The sequence below is a fragment of the Perognathus longimembris genome, chromosome 3 (genome assembly GCF_023159225.1).
Source record: "Perognathus longimembris pacificus isolate PPM17 chromosome 3, ASM2315922v1, whole genome shotgun sequence".
Lineage (NCBI taxonomy): Eukaryota > Metazoa > Chordata > Mammalia > Rodentia > Heteromyidae > Perognathus > Perognathus longimembris.
Window position 1 is genome coordinate 56,018,576 of NC_063163.1, and position 23,267 is coordinate 56,041,842.

General features: G+C 45.1%; 1 protein-coding gene across 1 annotated transcript in view; it reads right to left on the minus strand.

Annotated features, from left to right (window-relative positions):
- Positions 1-220: 220 nt before the first annotated feature.
- Positions 221-23,267, minus strand: part of Slc7a1 (solute carrier family 7 member 1) — a 33,005-nt gene continuing 9,958 nt past the window's right edge. Inside the window, exons 2-12 of the mRNA XM_048341575.1 lie at positions 19,892-20,275; positions 16,937-17,095; positions 14,637-14,805; positions 12,529-12,644; positions 11,739-11,961; positions 9,178-9,317; positions 6,693-6,795; positions 4,440-4,657; positions 3,676-3,842; positions 3,103-3,211; positions 221-2,429 (exon numbers count right to left, since the gene is read on the minus strand). Coding sequence (XP_048197532.1) covers positions 2,326-2,429; positions 3,103-3,211; positions 3,676-3,842; positions 4,440-4,657; positions 6,693-6,795; positions 9,178-9,317; positions 11,739-11,961; positions 12,529-12,644; positions 14,637-14,805; positions 16,937-17,095; positions 19,892-20,273 — 1,890 coding nt within the window. The 5' untranslated portion in view covers positions 20,274-20,275 and the 3' untranslated portion in view covers positions 221-2,325. The remainder of the gene's footprint in view (positions 2,430-3,102; positions 3,212-3,675; positions 3,843-4,439; positions 4,658-6,692; positions 6,796-9,177; positions 9,318-11,738; positions 11,962-12,528; positions 12,645-14,636; positions 14,806-16,936; positions 17,096-19,891; positions 20,276-23,267) is intronic.

The following is a 23,267-nucleotide window of genomic DNA, read 5'->3' on the forward strand; positions in this document are numbered from 1 at the left end:
GGCAACGACTTACATCGCTGCTCCTTTACACAGAAGAAAATCTGAACAGTCCGCTCTTAATAAAAGCACAAAACCCAATGAACTGGCCACTCAAGTGACCCTTGGGTGTCCTTTCCTGATTAGGTACACATCCCACCCCCACCCCCACCTCCGGCTGTCTAGGCCTGATTTCAGCTGCCAACAATCCTCCTTTAGTTCAGAGTCGAGTTCTAACCCACCTGTCTACTTGCAGACTGATGCAGAGTATGAACTGAAATATCAACTGTAAACAGACTGTCCAGTGTCATCTTGAATGGAATAATTTCAGCCAGAAAAAAAAAAGGGGGAACGTTAAAAACAACAACCCCACCTCACACCCCTCAAGTTCTCTTCTTCTAGGTTAAAAACAGTGAAAAGAAATCCAGCAAACGGAGAATAGGTTCTAAGAAGACAAACGACAACCAAAACCCCAACAAAATAAGTTAATATTTATCAAAATAGTTTACAGCACCAATCTACATACATTTAAATGCCTTTCTTTGGAAACCCATGCTTTTTGGAGGGGTCAGCTGCTACTCCTTCTGGAATAACCTCTGGGACCTTCAAAATAAAGCACCCAGAGGTAATCAGGGCCTGGCACAACTGCCAGGTCTTGGGCCACTGGCTAACCTAAACCAGCCTTTCAACTGTTTTTTTTTTTTTCTTTTTTCTTTTTTTTGGTGGTGCTGGGTTTGAAACCCATGCTAGGTAAGCACTCCACAACTGAGTCACACACCCCAGCCTCATTGCTATTCAAGGAGCTCCTGGAACAAGGGGGAGGGGAAGAGACAAATCAGTTTATCATCAGGCTTCTATCTAGTTGGGTTGAAATGGGGGAGTAGGTTTCAAAAACATCATTTGCCTATTGGAGCTGTCTAAATGACTGCCTACCCGTTTGTCCTGGAATCTGCTGGCCAAACTGCTATTCTAAATGTTAGTGGGGTCCATCGGCACTCTTGTCCTGTCTGGGTGCTGGCTGGAGGCCCCACAGCAAGCTGCAGTGGGGGGCCAGGGACAGTGTAGGAGGACATGGAAAGTCCTAGAGGGACACCCTGGGCTCTAGGCCTAAAGGAGGAATGAGGTCCAGGGCATCGCCAGCATCTTGCCTTGGCTGGTAAGAATAAGAGACAGCAAGAAGACTACAGGACATCTCTCGTGTGGACATTCCCTGAATCACAAACTCATGATATGAGGTGGTCACAAATTCTTTTGGCCGTTATCCAAGCTTATATTAAGTCCCTAAGTTAATCTGGTGGAGTGATTCATAGCAGCTCACAGGAGGGTTCAATTTCATTTCAGGGGAGACACTGACCACTTAGCATTATCACAGCCCCAGATTGTGCTTGCACCTGTCTTGAGAACCTTGTAAGACCCAAGAGACTGACGCACAAGGACCTGGGGAAGACTTAGTGAATGGTAAAGGCTCACAGAACTCTGCCAGCATGAGGTTGTCTAATACAAATAGTTTCATGTTCCAGTTACTGAGGACACATAGAGCCCAAAGGGACACATGGCAGAAGCAGCAGGAACGGACTGGGGCCTGGAGAATGTCCCTTGGTTTATGCGCACATAAATGCCAGGAGAGCCAGCCTTGCCCCAACTTGATTCTGAACTCCCACGAGAAGCTTGAGATGAAACACCTGCCCTTGATCCTGCTTTGCACGGGCCAGGGCCCATCTCGAGCCGTTAAGAGAGCAAAGTCACACTCCAAGGGGAGGTTTAGTCCAAATCATCTCATCAGAAAGCAGCACAGAGAGTAGGAGTGGCAAAATGGCCTATCCTTCCTCTTTTAGGTGAACTATGGTCCCGTGGCTCTGGGGTAGACCAGGCTAGGACATGCTGCTTGTTGGCATTCCTCTTGAATCTGGCTGGCTGTCACCACTGGGGGAGAAGCTGCATGAGGGTCTGGAGTGTGCATGTTTGTAATAGGAAGGCAGCAAGGAGGGAGTCCTGGTTCTCAGGAGAGAGGAGTAGTCTCCATCTGCCTTGGGCTGCAGCAACAAGGCACCCAGCTGGCCGGGATGAGCAACGGTTTTGTTCAGATGGAATGAGGAGACACATGGGCAGGCAGAGCCAAGTTGGCCAGGGAGCTGTCCAGAGGTGACCTGAGCCTTGCGAGCTGGCTGCCGGGCCAAGTCTGGTCAGGCCACACAAGTTGTGGAGGAGGCTGCAGTTCAATTCATTGCACCTTGGGCAACATTTGGGGATGGGGATGGTTCCTGTCACATCAGTAGAGTATGAGATGCTTCCTGGTCCTCTGCAGCCAATCCTGGAGCTGCTGCAACCTCTCGTGGGTGGGGCTACGCATCACTTGCCCTTGTTCAAGTTGTTGTCAGGAGTCTTTGCTTGATCAGCAGCCAGGGACGCTTCCTCACTGTGCCAAAATCCATAGCCAAAGTAGATAGTGAAGCCTGCAATCGAGAGCAGAGGTTCAAACAGCAGGCATAGCTGCCTTGCCCAGGCTGATTGGGGGGGGGGGGGGGGGGCCTGTTAAGTTTTGCAAGCTAGTCATCTCGTTTTTGAAACAAGAGAGCTGCCAATGCTCTAAGGAGAAGGCACTGGGCAGTCAGCAGAGGAACCCAGTGGGAGGCTGAGGGCAGGTACCGTGAGATTTTCCCATTGGGGGTACTGGGGAGCCTTTGTAGGGGCATTCAAGCTCCCAATTGGGGAGATGACTCCTGTGGGCAATGACCTAATCAATGAAAAGGGGAAGAGAGATACACAGCCTACCAGGAAATTTATACCCCGGAAACCAATGGCACATGTGTTTCTTCTTTGTGTCAGGCAATCTGGCATGAGGAAGGCGCTACCAATGAGTAAATAGCCTGCATAGGGCTGGGAATATGGCCTAGTGGCAAGAGTGCTTGCCTCGTAAATAGCCTGCATAGGCTTGGGGAGCAGAGAAGCCACTTGTGGGGGCAAACCCCGCCATATGCCGGTGGTTGAAGTAGAGGAGAGCCAGCCTTAAGTGAAAAAGCTGACAGTGCCCAGACCTTGATTTCAAGCTGTAGTTCCAGTGCTTGCATGTTTGTGCACATGCACATGCACACACACACACACACACACACACACACACAAACGTACCCATGAGCATCCACACTGCAAAGCGGATCCATGTGCCTCCGTTCAGCTGCATCATGAGATAGACGTTGACGAAGATGCTGAGGATGGGGAGGACGGGCAAGAAGGGCACCTGCAGAGACACGAGGTGGCATCAGGTCTGACCAGTGGGGACAAGCTCAACTTACATCCCCACCCTCACCCGAGCTCTCAGGTCAATCCCAACAGGAAGGACTGTTGCTTCAAGCAACTAAATTTCATTTGAGTTTCCCTCTTGATTCTTCTCATGCTGAAGGCTAGAAAAGGCATTTATTTGTACTTCAAGATTGATTAGATAATTGCACTAATGGGTACAATCCAACAATTTGTCTTTGTTGTTTCCAAACTTAGATAGGACACAAGATATACCTAGACAGAAACTGCCCCCAGGATGAGGTGTACCCCACCATCTAAGAGGGAAAGGCTCTCACTCGGCAGGGCCCTCCTCCAGCCCTCGCATACACTCCCCCCCAACCACGCTGGCTGGCTAAATCCACAGCATCAGCAGGAGGAGGAGCATGTCCATGACCCACCAGGAGGCTCACAGGAACTGCTCACCTTAAATGAGAGCTTGGTCTTGCTTTCAGGCTGCCTCCAGATGATACCTGTGACTATGACACAGAGGAGGGTGACTCCTGCAACTGCTAAGATGGCCCACAGGGTGCCACTGGCCAGCGCCTCTCTCCCAAGCACAGTCACCATGCATAAGACGATGATAAGAATGGCTAAGGGGGACACAGAGAGAGAGGGGGGAATGTAAGTGCAAGTTCTCACACAAGTATCCTCACTTCTCCCCAAATCCTGTCCCAAAGGAGGCTATATTCTGCCTCATATATAAGTGGGATAGACAGCTGGGTACTGGTAGCTCATGCCTGTAACCTTAACTGCTCCAGACTGAGCTTTGAAGATCACAGTTCAAACACAGTCCAAGCATGAACATCTGTGAGACTTTTATTTTCAATTAACCACTACAAAGCTGAAAGTGGAGCTATGGTTCAAGTGGTAGAGCACTAGCCTCGAGTGAAAAAAAGCTAAGAGACAGCACCCACATCCTGAGTTCAAGCCCACAAAGAAAGAAAAAGAGTGAGGAGAGAGAAAGAAAGGAAGAAAGGAAAGAAAGGAGAAAGGGAGGGAGGAAGGGAGGGAGGGAGAGAGGGAGGGAGGGAGGGAGGGAAGGAGGGAGGGAAGGAGGGAAGGAGGGAAGGAGGGAGGGAGAAAGGACATACACACACGTTTGTCTATGGCAAATTTCCCTCTACCTCATCCTTGATGAAAAACAAGAAAGATCCTCAACCCCTTACCTGGAAGAGGCAAACTCTTACCTATGAGACTGGCTGAAATGTTCACGACCAATCCAGAGAGCTTGGAAGGCTCCTTGTTTTGGGGTACGAATATAGCTTTCAGAGACAACTTTTCCACTTTTGGTAAGAAGCCCGTCTGGGAGTCACTGGTGCTCACCATCTCATTCTGCTCTACTTGATCAAGTTCATCTGTAGTTTTGGCCATCTGGTATACCAGGTTAGGCTGCTCTGGCTGATACCTGTAAAAAATGATGCACAGTGTGTGACCCACACAACCTATGTTCATTAAGCACCAGTTGAAGTTCTCAACAGGCTTTAGAGGTAGGCTGAAGCCTTGAACACTGGAAGGGGGGAGGGGATGCCCAAAAGAATGTATTTCTTATAACACAGAGACGGGGGAGAAGAGACTTGTGTTTTTCTGCTTCCAGGCAACACCTTTTCAGAAGAGACAAAGATGTCTCTGAATTGTGAGGCAGCCCAGTGAAATATTCCCAGAAGGTTGCTCATGTCTAAGCAAGTAGTAGTGGTACAGGGTACTACATCACTTCCCACAAAACCAGGTGAATGACAGAACTAAAAAGGACTCCCACGAGGGTCCTATTTGGTGGAGAGCATGAGGCTGATATATTTGACAGATTCTGTTTGGATGACCTAAAAGTCAAGTGTCTTGAAGTAACTAACTATGGACTAGGCTAAAGAACAGAGCCTGGAACATGATTTCGAACACACTAGCTTCCTGCAAGTGAAGTAATTAAATTAAATGAGGTCCCTTATCTTGCCACCCTAAATGAACTCAGTGCATATCCTTCCTACTGGCTTTGGAAAATGGATTTTGAGTTGCTTTGTGTATAATGAATTTTAAGAGTGAGCATGAAAATAAACTTAACCACTTTTGTTCTGATTCACTTATACAGTAACTCAGGAAATTAAGAAAGCACTAAGGCTGGGAATATGGCCTAGTGGCAAGAGTGATTGCCTTGTATACATGAAGCCCTAGGTTTGAGTCCCCAGCACCACATATACAGAAAATGGCCAGAAGTGGTGCTGTGGCTCAAGTGGCAGAGTGCTAGCCTTGAGCAAAAAGAAGCCAGGGACAGTGCTCAGGCCCTGAGTCCAAGGCCCAGGACTGGCAAAAAAAAAAAAGGGAGGGGAAGGGGGAGGGGGAGGGGAGGGGGAGGGGGGGAGGAAGAGAGGAGGAGGAGGAGGAGGAGGAGGAGGAGGAGGAGGAGGAGGAGGAGGAGGAGGAGGAGGAGGAGGAGGAGGAGGAGGAGGAGGAGGAAGCCATTGGCAAGGCAAGAGGGATCTGCAAACTGGCATAAAGTGCTCTTAGAAAAAGACAAGTTTTCATGCAAATTAAGTGTTGAATATATAAAAAATGGGATAGAGAAGGGAAAAAGAGGGTGAAATTTTTTTGTAATGCATTGCAAAATACATGTGAAAACAGCATATAGAACCTAAGAGGAAGGGAAAAAAGGAGGGAAGAGAGGGAAGGAGAGAGGGAAAGAGGGAGGAAGGAAGGAAAGAAGGAAGGAAACCTTGTAAATATGAACAACTAAGACAAAAAAAAAAAAAGGAGTCTTTTGTTGGGTGACCAAAGCTAGAATCCCTGTGAACACAAGTTCTCATTATGAACGTCATTTGGTACATTTCTAAAGAGAGCCGTGCCCTCCTGTAGAAGACCAAAGAAGCTCAAGGTGTGCTTTGGGAAGGGATTTGGGGTGGGGGAGAATGCCACTACCCCTCAAGATGGAAGCAGCCAGAACCTGAAAACTCTTTCTGAACACCAGTCTAAAAGTCTAAAGCACCCTCACCCCACATCAGGGGATTCATTTCCCTGGCACAGTGCAGCCAGCTAGAGGCATCCTGATGATGGATTTTCCCACGGCCCTCTAGGGGCCAACCACTGGACACTTGTCTCTAGAATTTGGACCACTTGAAGTCATTACCCTAACCCTTCAACTCTTCAGACCCCAAATCCCAAACCCAACACTGGGGCTAAGCTCTTTGTGCTCCTAACAGCTAACAGATAAGTGATAGAGGAAGTAGGGACCATTCCTGACTCTTGAGAACAAGCTCCCAACAGGCTCTCAACCATATTCCACCCTCTTCTGGGCATGCCTCAATAAAGCTGGCACCAACATAAAAGTCAGACCATATAAATGAATATATATAAACATATAAGTATTAATACATAAACATATATAAACAATGAAGACTTACCCTGCTGCACCTACAATTAATGGTGAAGATGGAACCTAGGAAAGCCATACATACCGTAAGACCAACACACAGGCAGCCACCAAAGAGTAAGCCAGGAGAGTGCCGATGGACATGAGGTCTACCAGGTCCTTCAGTTCAAAGAGGAAGGCCATCACAGCTGGGGAGGAGACACACATCAGCATCTGTGGATGACCTTCTGCACACCCCAGCAGCCCCGGGACCACCAGCCACCCAGGATCCAGAGAGAAAGCAGAGGCTGTTGCTTCTCACTCCTTCTCCCCAGCCTTCCCTTGGGAAGACACTGCTCAAGGAACACAAGCTCAGAAGTAAAACACACATTTAGAGTCCAAAAACACACAGTGGATCTCTGGCAAGTGGGAGAGCACTTGCCTTGACAAAAAGAAGCTCAGAGACAACATCCAGGCCTTGAGTTTGAGCCCCAGAACTGGCACCAAAAAACAAAATAAACAAGAACAACAACAAAAGATTCCCTACAGACAGTCCTCAAAAGATGGAACTAATCGCAGGGGAAAGGGTGACATTGTCCAAAAGGAAATGTACTGTTTTCCTGACATATAACTGTACCCCTCTATATATCACCTTTATAATTACAATTAAAAATTTTTAAGATGAGATGGTACTAATAATTAACATTTGTAACAAAAACTGTTGTAAAAAGTAATGAAAAGTACAGTCTCCTTTGATTCTCATGATACTTTTCCAAGCTACTCCTACATAATGGATGGAGATATTCATGTTAGGAGGTTATGAGAGTTATCTAAAGTTACACAGCTAGTGAATGGAAGAGCCAGGATCTTCTTTTTTTTGGTGCCAGTCTTGAGGCTTGAACTCTTGGTCTGAGCACTGTCCCTGAGCTTCTTTTGCTGAGCCACAACACCACTTCTGGCTTTTTCTGTGTATGTGGTACTGAGGAATGGAACCTAGGGCTTTGTGCATGCTAGGCAAGTACTCTACCGCTAAGCCACATTCTGAGTCCCAGAGCCAGGATCTTATGACTGAATCTAGTTGACTTCTTCAACACTGCTGACTCATAAGCATATTCTCTCTCTCTCCCTCCCTCCCTCCCACAGCACAGCACTGGTTGAGAGTGTGCCAGTCACTAAGTTCTAGTGATCTCAAGCAGAGCACAGTCCCTGGTGTTCTAGAGAGTATTTTCCCAAGATGATACTGGTGGAGAGGTAGAGGAAGGCAAGTCTGGCGCTCCAGAGGACTCACAAGAGTCCTCCAAACCCAGACAGGTGAGCAGGGAAAGCTGAGTTGTTCCTCCCATGTGAAAATCCTTCACATGGGAGAAATCAGATGAAGTACTCCCAAGCAATGCTGCCTCTGACACCAAAAATCCCTGCTCCCAGGCCTTAAAAAAAAAAAAGAATTAAACATGAATGCTTTGGGCTGGGAATGTAGCTCCATGGCAGATCACTTACATAGTATGCACAAGGTCCTGGGTCCAATCTCCAGGACTTTAAAATTAATAACAACTAGATCACTTGAGGGAATGAGTAGGGTTGAGAGATACAGGGGCAGAATGATGGAAGAAGATTAATAATCAAGATTTATTATATGCATAGACTGACAAGTTGAATTAAACCCCCTTATACAACTACCTAAAGGTAATTAAAAATTTTTAGATTACTAGTAAAAATTAAGCACATGCACTTATTTGAAAATCTGTAATTTCTGAAAAATATGTGCATCTATTTATTTGTCAAGTTTCCCACTGACTTTTAAAAGAACGTGGCAGAAGCTACTTTCAAGTAAGTATTTCCACATCCCATGCAAATCATAGAAATTAAAATACAAATCAAAGCTATGATTTTCCCACAATTATCTCTGGAGCCCACCTAGATCAATGTAAGCCAAAGAGATTTAAATTGAGGAAAAATCACAGAATTAAAAGCAACGAAGGCCATGTGGGTAATTAGAACAATATCCAACTGTGTGTTCCACAAATGCCCACACCCCTACCCACACAGAAACCCAAGACAAAGTCTGCCATGTGAGGAGTTTACAAAACCAAAGCTTCTCCTCGCTCCTACCAGATGCAAAGGACTAATTCCTTAGGTTGGGAAGTGCCATGTTTTACTTTATGGTCACTTAAAAGCCATTTGCCAGCACAGGAAGGAAATTAAAGCTAGTGTCAATATGAGCAAATTATGAATCAACTATGAAAAAAACTTTTCTTTATTTGCAACTCTTTCAACATACTAGTTCAAAGTCAGCCCAGGCAATCAAATCTGTAAGACTCTCATTTCCAACTGTCTAGCAAAAAGCCGGAAGAAAGTGAAAGTGTGGTTCAAATGGTAAAGCACCAGCCTTGAGTGAAAAAGCTGAGAACACAATGCTGAGTTCAAGCTCCAATGCACGCGCGCGCGCGTGCGCGCACACATACACACACATGCACACACACTCTCTCTCCAGTTAAAATTTCTCCTAGACCCAAACAATTCAAGATAAGTGAAGATGTCTCCCTGGGAATGATTCTTAAATGCTGGCACCAGAAATGAATTATAGTACTTACCAGCAATGACACCTGAGGTTACTGTTGCAATTATTGGTGTTTTGGTCCTACTGTTGATTTTGGCCAAAGATTTAAAGAGCAATCCATCTTCTGCCATGGCATAGATAACGCGGGGCATGGGAAACATAGAGCCCAGAAGACTGCATGGAGGGAAGACAAAGCGTGAGTCAAACTGGCTTCTTAAGCCACAAAGAAAGGCATCCTCTGTGACAACACTTCACTACTGCAGATTGGGCACCTTTTTCTCACCAAGAACTGCTTCCTTGATTCTGCATGATGCCCAATAGCTCTAAGACCCAGCACTTAAACAATCCCCAGAGAAAGTACACATGTGTAAACCAAGATAAACCAAGGGGGAACAGCTCATGCAAGCAGCCTGTGAGCTAGGTGCCAGTGACTCAGGCCTGTAATCTTAGCTACTAGGGAGGCTAAGACCCAACTGACTGAAGTTTCAAGCTAACCCAGGCAGAAAAGTCCATCAGATTCTATCTCCAATTAACCATCCAAAAAGCCAAGCTGGAGGCATAGCTCAAGTGAAAGAGCACCAGCCATGAGCCAAAAAGCCAAGGCCTTGAGTTCAAGCCTGGGTAAATATAGATAAACAAAAACAAACAAACCAGCACAACAAAAAATAGCCACAAAAAACAAAAACAAAGTAGCCAGGTGCCAGTGGCTCAAGCTTGTAATCCTAGTTACTGGTGAGCCTGAGATCTGAAAATCACTGTTCAAAGCCAATACAGCAGCACAGGCAGGAAAGCCTGTGAGGTTCTTATCTCCAATCAACCAACCCCCCCAGTAAAATTTTTAAAAAGCCAGAATTGGAGGTGCAGCTCAAGTGGCAGAGTACTAGCCTTGAGCACAAAAGCTCTGAGACAGTGCCTAGTCCCTGAGTTCAAGTCCCAAGACTGGCACCAAAAAAAAAAAAAAAAAAATTAGCATGTAATCATAGTAGTAATAGTTATGAAGGGAATTTTTGCACTTATTTCTGAAATGATTTCTAGCTAACTAAAACAAAATAAAAGCATGACTGCATTTATGAGTATTTCTCTGTGGCAAGTCAATATTGAATAAACACCTCCTATTTACATAAACTAGCAGGAAATACTAAGGGCAAAAGGCTTCTCACTAAAAGATACTTCCTTCCTTCCTCAAAGGAGCCCTTGCTTTATAGCCAAACCAAGGAACAGAGCCTGGTCCCTTGCTAACTGGTCCAGGGAGGCTCTGGCTCTTCATGATCACAACAGAGTGGTGTTGCCTTATCTGTGGTTACAATTCTGTGCTTGCACCTATCCGGGGTCACCTGGAGTCTGAAAATATGTAGAGTATTTCAGACATAAACAACTGATGCTTTAATAACTTTTATTGTAGTATGTTGTTGGAATTGTTCTATTTGATTATTCATTACTGTTTTAACCTCTTACTGAGCCTAAGTTATAAATTTAACTCTCATCACAGCAATGCATGTCCTGGGAAAATTCTACCATAGGATTCAGTATTACTTGTGATTTCTAACACCTACTAAAGGTTCTTAGGGTATAATACCCCTATGGAGTAATGGAGGATGACTAGCTTAACAGCACAAACAAATCTTGAGGTGATGAATAACAACAAAGAACAGAAAAAAGTCATGCGCTGGGGGCTCATGCCCATAATCTTAGCTACTCAGGAGGCTGAGATCTAAGGATAATGGTTTGAAGGCTGCCCAGGCAGGAAAATCTGTGAGACTCTGATCTTCAACTAACTAGCAAAGAGGCTGAGAATATGGCCTAATGGTAAAGTACTCGCCTCGTATACATGAAGCCCTGGGTTCGATTCCCCAGTACCACATATATAGAAGTGGCACTGTGGCTCAAATGGTAGAGTGCTGGCCTTCAGTAAAAAGAAGCTCAGGGACAGTGCTCAGGCCCTGAGTTCAAGCCCCAGGACTGGCAAACAAAACAAAACAAACTAACTAGCAAAAAGCTAGAAGTAAAGGTGTGGCCTAAGTGGTAGAGCCCCAGGCTTAAGTGAAAAAGGGGAAAGGACAGCACCTTGCTTGAGTTTAGAAACAACAACAACAACAACAACTGGATACCAGTGGCTCACACCTATAGCTACTATGGAGGCTGAGATCTGAGGATCACCGTTGGAAGGATCACCGTTGGAAGACAGCCCAGGCAGAAAAGTCCCCGTGAGACTCTTATCTCCAATGAACTACTCAAAAAACCAAAGTGGCGCTGTGTCTCAAAGTGGTAGAGCTCTAGTCTTGAGCAAAAAGAGCTTAGGGACAACACCCAGGGAAGTGGCACTGTGGCAAAAGTGGTAGAGTGCTAGCCATGAGCATAAAAAGGCTCAGAAACAGTGCCCAGGCTCTGAGTTCAAGCCCACAACTGATCAAAACTAAAACAAGAAAAGAGGTGGCTACAAACTCAGGGTTAGAATATTGGTCTGATTCAGGGGGGAAAAAGGAATATATACTATCAATTGATCTGTATGCCTGGCTTCTTGGCCTACACCCCCCCCCATCTCTCCTGGTAGTATCAGGCCTCTATGAAGAACCCCAAAAGATACCCTCTCTTCACCTGGCAGACAGCGCACAGAGGGAGCCCACAGCCACTGCGTACTTAGCACCTTCCCAGTGCATGTGCTCGAAGGCAGCGGGCAATGGGCTGTCTGAATCCAGGCAGAAATAGGGCATCATGAGCGTGAGGGCAGCAGAGACCCCGAAATAGGCAATGAAGCAAATCAGGAGGGATGCCACAATGCCCACAGGGATCGCCTTCTGGGGGTTCTTGACTTCTTCACCTAGAAATAGCAGAGAGTCAGCCAGGAGCACAGGACAGCCCAGGGATCACATTCCTGCGGGGAGCCCACCTGGCACCAAGAATGACCGCCCTCAGTGCTCAGCCCGCAGGGTCTTTGAACTTCTATGACAAATGGGTGGCCTTCAAGCACACATACAAGAGGGTCATAGCTCAGGGTGGCATTCTCAGACTTTAAGTAACCTAGGGGAGAAACTTACTGCCTTTGGTAAAGAAAATCTGGGAGGTTTGAGGATAGGTAATAGGTCTATTCAAATGCACGAGGATGACACTATTTTTCATGGCCTTTTCCTCAGAGGGTAGATATGAAATCCGGCCACGTTATCATGGTCTTGCTCCAACATCAGAGCCCTTAGTCACAGGCACAGTGCAGTTTCCCGTAAGCACTGACCTTCAGGGAAATGCTAAAGGGGTGAAGGGAGACTAGCAGGAAGCTAGAAATCTACGTGTCACTCCAGTGTAAGAATGGCAGTTGGAAAATGCCACCCGGGAGTGTGAGCAATACCTGTCTGCCAGGAGGGCAAGGGACACGGACCAGGAGGGAAGCTACCTGTGGTGGCAATGCAGTCAAATCCCACGAAGGCATAGAAGCAGGTCGCAGCTCCCGAAAGGATGCCAGACACCCCAAAGGGCATGAATCCTCCATTACCCAGTGCTTTGGTATCACTAGAAAGAAGAACCATAGTCAAAAACTAAGGCATCTGTTGTGCGGTTCCATCTATGAAACAGCTTTCATTTCTAGAAGATAAGTGATGGCCAATTGCTGCCCCATCAGGGGTCTCAGACTCTTGAGACATATTCCAACATCATGGGTGGCAGGCCCCATGTCCTCCAAAGACCACAGCCATAATGGCTCTGACAATAAGCCCTTCCAGAAGCATCTACTATAGAGACTGGTAGGGAAGAGGCAGGTACTAGAAGGAAGGAACTCAATAGGAAAATGCCAACCACCGTGGCTGTTCCTACATGCTTCTGCCCAACCCAGCCAGGTGCACTGCTGATAACTATATATTGGTAACATCAGTGGGATTTTGTGCATCTACTCTAATATTTCACTGTTTCCACTCTGCAGTATCATCTGACATCACTGCCTGAGCACTGATTAGTGAGCTGGAGGAGGGACTGGACACCTGGTCCTCCTCAGTGGTCATGGCATGTGCGAGGGCTAAGATCATAGTGTGACAGCCTCTCTTGCAGCTACATGTGTCCACTCCCCAGCCTTTCAACTACAGAATGCATGCAAAGGGTTATGTGTTGCCCAGTTCTATACTTAGAAGCCTGGGAACCCTCTATGTTCCTTTCCCCTTCTGAACATTTGGGACATGCTTGTGCTCACAGGCCAGTGCTGGCCATGCAGGGGAGGAAAAGAAGCTGGATGCCAAGCTGGCCAGCTCTCCTAGGCTACTCAATGTGGGGCTTGAGACACATCACTAAATAAAGCCACTACTGTAAATAAGGACCTTAGGAGGGTCTCTGTATCACAGCAGTTTAGCATTTTCCCCCTTACAGAAAACAGAATTGTAGACAAAATTGAATCCTATTTATTATCCATCCTGGAACACTAAGACTCAACAGAAAATCTAACAAAGAAGATTTTAAAAAGACATAATGTTAAAAAGATATAATCATAGTGGGAGAACAATCCATCTGAAAAAGACTTTTCCCAAATACTAATATCATACTAATATCATAGGAAGGCATAATAAAAAATATTGGAATCACCAAGGTACCACGAAGATGTGGGGGAGGGGATATATATATATATATATATATATATATATATATATATAGCTTTTTTGCTCATGGCTGGCTCACTACCACTTGAGTCACTCCCCCATTTGTGGATTTGTCTGTTCAGATCTTGGTCTCCGAAGTCTGCTGTGATAATAAACAAAAGTCACCTGTGTCTGGTCAGCCTGGCCTTCTGCTTATCATTTTAGAGATCGAGTCCAGCAGACTGATTTTCAGCTTGAGTATGAAAGTTAGAGATCATATAACTAAGTATGAGGAGAAAGAGATTGCTCAAGGAGTCCGACAACAGCCCTGACCATAAACAATTTAGATTCAGAATGAGGACTTTGTTTTCCCAAACTCCTTTCCTGTCATGCATTACCTAGTCTAGGCTGACCTGGGAATCTATGACTGTTTTTTTTTCTGTTTAGAGTTTGTGTTAAGGTTTATTCTCCTGAAATAGAAAGAAAACAATAAGAACAACACCTTCTACCCACAGTGACTATGCACAAACAAAGCAAAACAAAATAATCTAACAAAATATACCAATTTCTTAGAGATACATTCATATACAGGATACTGGTGGTTCACACCTGTAATCCTAGCTATTCAGGAGGCCGAGATCTGAGGATCACGATTCAAACCAGCACAGGCAGAAAAGTCCTTGAGATTCTTATCTGCCATTAACCACCAGAAAAACACAAGTGCTTCTGTGGCTCAAAGCAGTAGAGCACTAGCCTTGAGTGAAAAAGCTCAGGGATAGTACCTAGACCCTGAGTTCAAGCCCCACAACAGACACCTCCCCCTCCCCCAAAGAAAAAATAAAGGCACATGTTACCTACACCAATTCTATTCTCTGATTGTGACATGGTATGAAATGACAAGTATGGAGTGAACTGCCACATGCCAACAAACAGAAGAACTTACTTGACCTTACAGCTAGATATATTCCAGAAATCATTCTCGGTGAGATACCAGTTTTTTGCAGATCCTATCACAAATCCTGACACCATTATGAAGCCCAGGACCAGAACGTTGATACAGGTGAATATTTTGTTGACTATGGCTGACTCTCTCACACCAAAAGTTAAAACTCCTAAAAAAAAAAAAAAATAGGTACAAACAGAAAACTACAATACCAGGCAAGTCTTTTCAGGTACAAGAATGGGGGGTAGGGACAAGAATAAGGACAGGAAGGGAATAAAAAAGAAAAAGCACTGAGCCCCTAAAGACCTGGGAGGCTCTGGGAATGGGGCTGAATTCACTTTCTCTCTAGGAGCAAGGACTTAAATAGCCCAAGTATGTCGGGGAGCCTCATCAGCTACCTGAGCGAATGCTCTGGGTCCCCTCAGGGGACCACCCATAGGGCACCAAAGGGCTGCAGATCTGGAATACACTCCCCTCCTCCATGGAGAACAAACAAGGCCATGGGGCACAGAGTTCAGGACCTGGACTCCCACACCAAGCCCTTCCGCTCTGGGAAAGACATTAGAGGAGACCATCTTCTATAGCTGAATTTATTTCCCCCAAGGAGAAGTCACTTGGCTTAAGTTCTTGGTAGGATGGAGTTTTTCAGATGAGGAAATTATTCAAATATACTCTGGGATATTAGTCATGTTGGCTGTAGCAACTGTTTGTGGTTTTGGAACAACTAACATGGATCTACATTAGTTCCTCCCTGGAATTCAGTGTGTATAAAGTAGTGTTGAAGCTAGACTCACACTAAGAACAAAACAACAATAAAAAACCACCAAGTGGTGAGAATTGGCACAGTAACCCCATTATGTGCTGTGTATGAGGCGTATGCAGGGCCATGTTAGGGTTTTCACAACACCAGCGTTAGGTTTCATAAGTGTCCCTCAGTGGCCTATGTGGTAAGAAAAGGATTTCCTACTGGAAATATGTAAGTCATTGGGATATTTAAAGATAAAAATCTCACAAACTTTTCTGCCTTGCCTCATGTGGAGTCATGATCCTCAGATCTCAGCTTTCAGAGTGGCTAAGATTACAGACAGGCATGAACCAACCACCAGCAGCTTACTGCCTTTTTATAAGTCTTAAAATAAAAACTGCAGTGCATATTAGATTGAAGACTGAAATGTAGATATTAGGAGAGAAGGATTAATTAATCACAAAGGGACAACACCATCATGCCTGAATACATGTTTTCTTTAGTGTCCTTCTCTCTTGTGTTTATAAAAATGAAAGTCTCATTAGAGTAGTTCAGATGTATTTTCTGATACACATCTCTCCCAGCTGGGCCAGAAATACTGCCGGGACAGACTTTGAGGGAGAAATGTGTGTAAAGTAAGAAATTTGTTTTCTAAAACTTGTCTCAATATTCCCTAGCTTCAGAAGAGCTTCTTTTTACAATGCTCCTAACGGATATGCTAGTGGCAGGACTTGGACAAATGTCAGTAACAATGAGCAGCCAATGACAAGCAGTACCTAGAATTACTGAAAGGGTGTTCGATGGTTGTTAGATGAAAAGAAAAACTCACCTGTATTTTTTTCCCCTTTTGTGTGTGTGTGTTTGAACCCAACGTGTAGGCACTATGTCTTAGCTTTTTTGCTCAAGGTTGGCACTCTACCACTTGAGCTACAGATCCAGTGGTGTTTTCTGGTTAACGGGAGGTAAGAATCTCATGGACTTTCTAGCCTCCACTGACAGTTTGGATGTTCAGCTCTCAGCCTCCTAAGTAGCTAGAATTACAGGCATGTGCCCATCTATCTTTCAGTGCCCAGGCACACCTTAGTGTTTGACACACAGTTCATTCTTGCACTTTCCTGGCAGACAAATGACCATTTTGTGCCTTTCCAAATGGCCACCCGCTGATTCAAAAGGCTTTTTATTCCTGGGTCACGAGTATGAAGAATCCTCAGTGCTAGAAAAATCTCACTCTGAAGAGCACAGATCTCAACAGTTATTGATTAGCCAGATCAACCCAGTGTGGACTCTAAGATGCCATCAGAATAGAAACAAATTAATAAAGTTGCCTATGCATTACAAAAACAAACAAACAAAATAGGGAAGGGGTTAAAGGAACCAAACAAACAAAAATAGAAAGAACTTGGGGAATATCTCAGTGGCACAGAACTAGCACGGCATGGGTGAAGCCATGGGTTCCATACCCAACAGAGTTAAAAGGATGGGGAGACGGGGGGATGGCTGGGGGAAAAGGAACCTGTCATGCTTGAACTAGATTTCTTCCAAGATGTGGCCTTACCTGTTAAGAGGAGAATTATAATCACAGACAGTATGTCGGGGTTTTCAGCAAGCACGCCAGGAGCATTGAGGGCCATGTGTTTTTTGGAGAACTCCCCAATGCTTTTACCTACGAGCTCGTCAAACGTTGCACTCCAGGCTCTCGCCACACTTGACGTACCTGGCACAAAACACATGGCAGCCAGTGAAGGGAAGTAGTTAACTTGGTCCTCACCAGCGAGCTCTGCACATGACATTCACACAGGGATCACAACGTATTCAGATCTTATCTTTCCGAAGAAGTGAGACTGGAGTGTATGCTAAACAGAAAGGGAGGAGATGGAGCTGGGATAGAAGTGTGTTGATAACTTTCTCCGATCCCTATATATGGACTACATGATATCCTGTGTGTTTTGTGCATGCGTGCGTGTGCGTGTGTGTGTATACCATACATCCTGGTTTACAAGGGTGAATCTTGACTGAAAGTTAAATCTTAATGACTTTCCCCCCATATAGTGGTGTGAAAAGCACTGTGCATTTATAATATAAACTAGACTTCAAGTTCTGAATTTTGATCTTTTCTAGAACCTGCAATATTGATATGATTTTTTGCTGCCAGGGGCAGATAGCTCCTGACAGCTCTGCAATTCTGACTGGGACATATGGAAGACACTGCTACAAAGCCCGGATGTCTGAAGGTTAGGGGAATAAACTGCAGTTTTCGCTTCTGATATTTTTGTTCTTTTCTGGTTGTTTGAGACAGGGTCAAACAATGAGGCTGGACTCAAAACTCATGATCCTCCTGTTTCAACCTTTCAAGTGCTGGGATTATAGGCATTATACCACCAGCCTGGCTTGAAATATGTTCATCTTGATTAAGTTCATTGAGATAAAACCCATTATAAATGGAAAAGCATTCATACATACATACTTATGCATTTTAAAATAATATATGCCTATATATCAAGATAAAAGTCTTATAAAACTATAGTTACTATTATGAACTAAGAAATACTCTAATACTATTTATTTAACTGTTCCCACTTGATTTCGTTAAAAACCTAAACATTAGCAATCACCTAAGAAATCCTTAGGAATCACTTAGGAAACCTTTGTTTTCTAAGCAGGAAGCCCAGGCAGCAGGCCTGGTACCCATCTCTAAGGAGATCCACAAAGAAGCTGACACCCACCTCAGCTTTCAGCCACTCTGCCACTCTGGACTTGAAGTAGGCTTATACCACCCAGCTCAGAATTGTGGTCTCCCACCAGCAATGCTCCACTTCAATTCCATGGGGGACTACTGTTCCTCAGCCCCAAGGAACGTAGGGAACATAGATAGGATAGACCTACACCATCACTAACAACAATCACTACTCCCTCTCTTACTCAATTCTGAAGGCAAGTCATTGTTTTCCAGTGGCTGTCAGGAAAATGGTCACTAAAATTCTAATCTCCACACACAGCATTTTCCTTTTTTCTCACAAGGCCTTGCCCATGACCATGAACTGAATTACCACAGAATTTTGCCAGAATGATCAGCACAATGACTGAACTTCATTATTGGATCTCAAGTGGAATATTTTCCCAATAACCCAAAGCCTTAACCACATTTCATCCTAACAGCAATCTCTCCATGAAGACCACAGAGAAAAATGGTCTCACTGTCTCTTCCCCATTGACTCCCAAAGTGGCCAGCTCACTGTAAGCAGATTCCCAAGCTCCACCCTGCCTCTACCCCAGGAGCTGCTCCAACCTTTCTTCCCAATCTACCCCAGAGGAAGCTCTGTTGGCTCTCAGCAGATGCTGCAGATGTTGAAAGGAAGCCTGAACACTAGAGTCTGCCTGCTTTCTGGGGAGGTGGCAATGGCACCCTCAGTGCAGAGATGAAGGTTCCTGTCAACAAGTTGCCCATGGAACCAGGTTTAGGGTTCTCCATGAGAGTGGACAGATTCATTGGACAAAATATATACTTGGAGATGTACTCAGAGGTAAGGCATGTGCACAAGGCCCTAGATTCAATCCCCAGCACCACAGCCTCCAATACATTTAACTTCACGATTTAAATATTAGTCATGGTTATATCCCTAGTTACTAAACACCTATGAATGAACAGGGACTGTCATGGTCTTTGATCATATCATTAATTGCCAGCAAAATGCCCAGCATAAAGCATTAAAAATTGCTCTGTGTACTCAATAATAAATATTCCATTTGTTGATATAAATAGTGAATGAATGGATGAATCAGTGACTGTCAGATTGAGTATTTTTACTGTGTGTATGTGTGTGTGTGAGAGAGAGAGTATTTTACTGTGTGTGTGTATGAGAGAGACAGAGAGAGAGAGAGAGAGAGAGAGAGAGAGAGAGAGAGAGAGTGTGTCCTAGGGCCAGAATCAGGCCCTAGGATGGCCTAGCCATTATCCCTGAGCTTTTCACTCAAGGTAGTGCTCTACCACTTTAGCTACAGCTCTACTCCCAGCTTTTTTTTTTTTTGAGGGGGATATACCTTCTTTCTGGGACTGGCTTCAAACCATAATCCTCAGTTTTACTTAGCCTCCCAAGTAGCTAGGATTACAGGCATGAGCCACCAGTATCCGGCTTATACCAAATTCTTTGTGTATTTCTGCATATCTCAAAGTTTTCTATTGATGACATATTTTCTCTAGTCATCAGGAAAAACACTGAGAGAAACAAAATTATTTTCTAATCTCAGAACGATCCTATGAATTCTAGGTCTCTTTGGTGAACAGGAACGGATTCTGGATGGTCTGGCTTGATCTCCTCACAGGAGACAGAGCAGGAGTGATCCCACAGGCAGCTCAATCACTCATAAAAGGGAAAGGCAATACACACAGGAGGTCTGGGGAGACCCAGCCCCAGTCTTCCCAGGAAGGACATGGGTGCATTTGGTCCTTTTCAGAGGTGGGAAAAGACACAAGAGGGTAGAGGACACAGGCCTCCACAATCTAGGGACCTACCGATAACGTAGGAGAGGATCAAGTTCCAGCCAGTGATGAAGGCCCAGAGCTCCCCCACAGTCACATAGCTGTAGAGGTAGGCTGAGCCTGTCTTGGGGACTCGAGCACCAAACTCGCCATAGCACAGGCCAGCCAGCACAGAGGCCAAGGCAGCGATCAGAAAGGAGAAGACTATGGCAGGGCCGGCATTGTCACGGGCCACAGCACCAGCCAGGACGTACACACCAGCGCCCAGTGTGCTGCCCACACCCAGGGATATCAGGTCGAAGGTGTTCAGGCAGCGGGACAGCTGGCTCTCTTCCCGACTGCAGTCCACCACTTTCCGTCGCAGCATCTGGTGACCGAAGTCAAGCAGGACTTTGCAGCCCTTTGTGCACTGCATGTCTGTTGAAAAAGAAAAGGGACAAAGGTGTGTCACTGTGCCAGGTGCTTCACCCACAAATCCCATCTTACTACTGCACTACTGAAACACCTAGATCATTTCTCCATACATCGCAGTTGTCAGAACCAATGGCTGTGGAGCTCAACAACACATCCAGAAATACAGCCAGCTGCTTTACCCTGCAGTCTCTAAGCTTCTACATTTCAATCCTTGGCCTGGAACCTCCTGTAGACAAAAGTGCTCTAGAGCAAGAACACACACATGCCAAGAACCAACATTGTCTCTATACTCTGCAATCACATAATTTATCAGGACGTAATAGGATATTTCCTGGACACTGTATTGTAATAGTAGAAAGCCATCAAAACAGTATCTTTTTGTATATGTACCAGTACTCATTCTTGAACTCAGGGCCTGTGTATTTCCCTTTAGCTTTATTGCTCAAGACTGGAGCTCTACCACTGGAGCCCAGCTTTATTTCTGGCATTTTGCTGATTTATTAAGAGGTAAATATCTCACGGGTTTTTCTGCCTGAACTGGCTTCAAACCTCAAGCCTCCTAAAGGGCCACAGGTATCCAGCATCAAAACAGTAACTTAATTATTATAAGTCAGAGGCCTTGAATAGTGAGGACAATGCTTTTTACCTCTTTACAAGGTCCTCTGAATGCAAGGACTGTTGTTTCTGCTTTTAAGTTAACAAAGAGAGTTAGAGTTGAAGCGGAAATACTGAGTAAAGACATTTCATACTGTCAGGCCTTCCAGAAAGCACTTTCTTCTGTGTCGATGTGGATGCCACGTGTGTGACCATCCGTCCCTGTACTCACAGAGTGTGAGCACAGGCTCACTGGCACTTGAGACACACCCTAGGAAGGTTCCAGGTCATAGAGCACCAAAGGGAACTGGGACTCAAGGGAAGCTTTTTCATTTTTCGAATGCAGATACTCAGGGCTTGAGCTCTGTCTCTTAGCTTGTTTGATCAATGCTGGCACTTAAACCACAGCTTCAGGTTCAGATTTTTGGTGATTAACTGGAGATAAGAGTCTCATGGCCTTGCCTGCCCTGGCTGGCTTCAAGCCACAATTCTCAGATCTCACCCTCTTAAGTAACTAGGATTAGAGGTGTGAGCCACTGGCACCGGGCTCCAAGGGCAGCTTTCAAATAGCTCCTCTGTGACTATCCTCTTCAAATGGACAATACAAATGACATCTAGTCCAAACGGGCCAGCAGCCACCCTAGAGGATATAGAGATTTATTTCCTTATTACTCATGGGAAGTTAGTTCTGTATAGACTGACCTCCTTTTCCAGGGCACAGTGTAGAAAGGTGAGCAGAGTGACCACCCAGTGGATAATCATAACAAACTTGGAGTCCGTAAGGCAGTCAAGGTCAACATCAGCAGCTCAAGCTACAATGGCAGTGTAAGGGAATATAAGGGCACCTGACTGGCGTGGCCTTCCTCTCTAAAACTCCTGACCTTGGCCTAATCATGATAAAAGCATGACAAATTATACTTGTGTGACATTGGGTAAAATACTTGATCAGCACTCCTCAAAACTGTCAAGAAGAATCTGCTATTAACGAAGCAACACTAAAGAGGTGTGATGCAGCCTGGTGCCAGGGGCTCAGGTCAGTAATCCCAGCTACTCAGAGGCAGAGGAAACCTGAGATTCATCTCTAATCAACCAGCAAAGAGCTAGAGGTGGCAGTGTGGCTCAAGTGGTAGAGTGCCAACTGTGAGAAAAAAAACCTAAATAAGGGACAGTGTTCAGGTCCTGAGTTCAATCCTCAATAAGGGCACAAAAAAAAAAAACCCAAAACACTTGATGACAGATTGATAGATGCAGTTTGACAACCACAGGGGAAATCTGAATAAGAAATGAGTTTAGTGCAATGCAAACATTGGCTCATCACTTGTATCTAAAGTAGCACACCAATGCAAGAAACATGGCAACTAACTATACTTTTTTGTTTTTTTGTAGACAGATAACTATTCTCAGGGTATTTATTTAAACAACAGTGCAAAAATAAGCTCTGGTATTGACTTATACCTTTACTATAATGGATATATTGGTTTTTTGTTTTGTTTTGTTTTTGCTAGTCCTGGGGCTTGGACTCAGGGCCTGAGAACTGTCCCTGGCTTCTTTTTGCTCAAGGGTAACACTCTACCACTTGAACAACTTCTGGATTTTCCTCTTTATGTGGTGCTAAGGAATGGAATTCACAGTTACATGCATGCAAGGCAAGTACTCTACCACTAAGCCATACTGCCAGCGCTGGGATATATCGTTTTATTTTGCTTTTCAGTTACTGTGCCAGAGGCTGGCTTAAGAGCTCACAACACTCCTGCCTCAGCCTCTGGAGTGCTGGTATTACAGATTTGCCCCACCATACCGAACTATCACTGATAGCAATTCTATTGCTCAAACTTAGCTACAATTAAGTAAGTGACAAGCAATAGAGTGCTGTTGGTGACCACAGATTGGGAGAGAAGTCCAGGCATGCACACACCTCTGTAGTATCCAGCCATGCCTTGGGCTCAAGCCTCTTCTGCATTGGTCATGCCTCAGGCTGGCTAAAGACATGAAAAAAGTGGGTGATACTTCTGTGTATTCTTTGAATACCCCGGAGAAGAGAAAAAAATGTCAAAACATGTCTAATTTCTTGGTGGACTGGGAAATCTCCTTGTTACAAAGATAAGGAAAAGAAGCTGAGAGGGCAAAATGTCAAACAAAGTCATGGCATTCTGAAGGCACAGGTGGCCAACTGCTCACCTGGGGTCTTAGCAGCCTGCTCAGGGGAAGGAAGTAATGTCCCAGGTCAGAGGGGTAGGGCAAGGCAAGGAGGATTTGGGAGGATTTGGGAGGAAATGAGGCAAGAGTGTTATTAGTGGAATACCAGTAGAGTGGGGAAAAAAAAATGAGACACAAGAGCCTGAGGACCCCACAAAACAGGAACTAACACAAGATGAATGATTTCTCAGTGTTTTCTCTACTA